Source organism: Neopelma chrysocephalum, unplaced genomic scaffold, assembly GCF_003984885.1.
Source record: "Neopelma chrysocephalum unplaced genomic scaffold, ASM398488v2 Primary Assembly neopelma1_94945, whole genome shotgun sequence".
Lineage (NCBI taxonomy): Eukaryota > Metazoa > Chordata > Aves > Passeriformes > Pipridae > Neopelma > Neopelma chrysocephalum.
This window is the reverse complement of record NW_020923648.1, coordinates 1-2,592: the sequence shown is the minus strand read 5'-3', so window position 1 is coordinate 2,592 and position 2,592 is coordinate 1. Positions and strand designations below refer to the sequence as shown.

At 73.0% G+C, this 2,592-nt stretch overlaps 1 protein-coding gene across 1 annotated transcript; it reads left to right on the top strand.

The window, feature by feature from the left end:
- Positions 1–73: 73 nt before the first annotated feature.
- LOC113980671 (microtubule-actin cross-linking factor 1-like) lies at positions 74–2,027 on the top strand (the record flags this gene model as incomplete). The annotated part of the gene is made up of 7 exons (XM_027707880.1): positions 74–193; positions 308–415; positions 520–738; positions 952–1,155; positions 1,240–1,471; positions 1,589–1,815; positions 1,905–2,027. Coding segments are annotated over 7 exons (1,233 nt in total), but the record flags the coding sequence as incomplete, so codon positions are not given.
- Between the last annotated feature and the right edge of the window lie 565 nt (positions 2,028–2,592).

The following is a 2,592-nucleotide window of genomic DNA, read 5'->3' as shown; positions in this document are numbered from 1 at the left end:
GAGTTTCTGTCCTGGAGCAGCCGCCCCGGTGTGTGCCCGCTCTGCCCGGCTGACACCCGTCCCTCTGCCCCAGTTTGAGCAGGTGCTGGAGTCCCAGCTCGCCCGTGTGACCGGGCTGGGCAAGCGGCTGGAGGAGATCGGCCGCGTGCAGCTGGACCCCGAGGCTCTGGGCTCGCAGCTCTCCGAGCAGAAGGTGGGTCCGCAGCGGTGCCCAGGGGTCCCGGGCGACACCAGCTCGGCGTCCCCGCTCCGCCAGGCCCTGCGCCGACCCCCCAGGACCCGGCACCCACCCGCTGCTCCCTTCCAGCTGCTCTCTGCTGAGGTCCTGCACTGCCGGGGGCTGGTTGAGCGTCTGCTGGGGATCTCAGAGCCGCTGCTGCGCTGCTGCCCCGAGCCCCTGCGGCAGCGCCTCCAGGTGAGTTTGGGGGGGGGTTTGCCAGAGGGGACGCTGCCCCCAGCGCTTGGGGACGGCCGTGCCCCACACCCCCAGCCGTCCGGTGACCCCCCCCGCCTCCACAGCCGTCGGTGCAGGCGCTGCGGGAGCGCACGGAGCAGCTCTCCCTGCGCAGCGGCGCCTGTGCCGTGCAGCTGGAGCACGCCCAGTCCCTGCTCGCCCAGTTCTCCGAGGCGCTCGAGGAGCTGCTGCCCTGGCTGGAGGAGACGCAGGCCCTGGGGGTGCAGCTCTCCCCCGACGCCATCAGCTACGAGGCCTTCAAGGAGCAGCAGGCGCTGCTGCAGGTGCGTGGGGGGGACAAGGGGCGGGGACACGGGAGGGACATCCCGCGGGGTTGGGAGCGGGGAGGTGACGGGATGAGGTGGCATCACCGGGGGGGCCCGATGGCACCCGATGAGCATCAGCCTGCTGGGAGCAGCGCCGGGGGTGCACCAGCACACGGCCCCGTGGGATGAATCCCACCCCGACGTGGCCCCACGGCCACTCCTCGCCCCCAGAGCCTGCGGGAGGCCATCGCCGAGCACCGGCCGCTGGTGGGGAAGCTGCAGCGGGTGTCGGCGCAGCTGGTGGAGCTGAGCCCGGAGCAGGGAGCCCCGTTCCAGCGGCGCTGGCGGGAGGCCGAGGAGCAGTACGGCTGCATCCGCGAACGCGTGCGCCAGGCAGCGGCTCTGCTGGAGGACGCCCTGCCCCGGTACAGCCAGGTACGGGGGGGCTGGCACCGGGGGGGGGGGGGGGGGGGTGTCCCCGGGGGCGTCCCCTCGAGTGACCGGGCCGAGTGTCCGCAGCTGACGGAGCGCATGGACCTTCTGCTGGAGTGCCTGGAGCGGCTGCAGAGCCGGCTGCAGAGCCAGCCCCCCGTCCGAGGGGACGCGGCCCACCTGCGGGAGCAGATCCGGGAGAACAGCCTGGCCCTGGGCGAGCTGGAGAAGCTGGGGGTGGCCCTGGAGGGCGTGCGGGCGCAGGGCGGGGAGCTGCTGGCCACCATGAAGGCGGCGGGCTCCGACGCCGTGGCCAGAGGTATCGGCACGGAGGGGTGGGCAACGGCCCCGCCGGCGGGTCTGTGTCCCTGTCGGGGCTGTGTGGGGGTGTTGGATCCCTCAGAGCGCTCTGATCCCCGCCCCCCGTGCCCCGCAGGGATCCAGGAGCGCACGGAGCGGCTGCTGGAGCAGTGGGGGTCCCTGCGCGGCCGCTGCCAGGAGCAGGAGCGGTGGCTGCGGGAGCTGCTGGCGCTGGCCGAGCGCTTCTGGCACGGCCTGTCCGAGCTGGCCCTGGCGCTCGGGGACACCCAGCAGCTGGTGCTGGGGCTGGAGGAGGCCGGCGGGGAGCCCGAGGGCATCCGAGCGCGGCTGCGCACCATGCAGGTACGGCCGGGGCGGGGGCCTGGGGGGCAGCCCCCCGGCACGGGCAGCCCCCCGGCACGGACAGCCCTGACCCCCCGTGCCATGTGCAGGCGCTGCGGGAGGAGATCGATGCCCTGCAGGGCGAGCTGGACACGCTGGGCAGCCTGGGTGTGGAGCTGATGGCCTCCTGTGGAGACCCCGACAAGCCCGATGTCACCAAGAGCCTGGACGATGTGAGTGTCCCCGGGGTTGGGTTCGTGGAGGAACGGGGTCCTGGAGCTGTGGGGTGTCCCCTGACCCTGGGCAGTGCCACTGACCCCTGCTCTCCAGACCCCTGCACAACACCACTGACCTTCACACCCAGTGCCACTGACCCCTGTGCCTGGACGCCTGTGTGGTGCCACCCCAGTACCCCAGACCCCATACTCTGACCCCCTTTTGGCACCACTGACCCCGTACCTTGTCCCCCTGCACCCTGTCCCCTCCGTGGCACTGCTGACCCCGTGCCCTGTCCCCTCACGCCCTGTCCCCCCACACTCTGCCCCCCGTGGCACCACTGACCCCATGCCCTGTCCCCCCACACCCTGTCCCCCCGTGGCACTGCTGACCCCACACCCTGTCCCCCCGTGGCACTGCTGACTCTGTGCCCTGTCCCCCCACACCCTGTCCCCCGTGGCACTGCTGACCCCACACCCTGTCCCCCCACGCCCTGTCCCCTGTGCCACTGCTGACTCTGTGCCCTGTCCCCCTGTGGCACTACTGACCCCACGCCCTGTCCCCCCACGCCCTGTCCCCCCC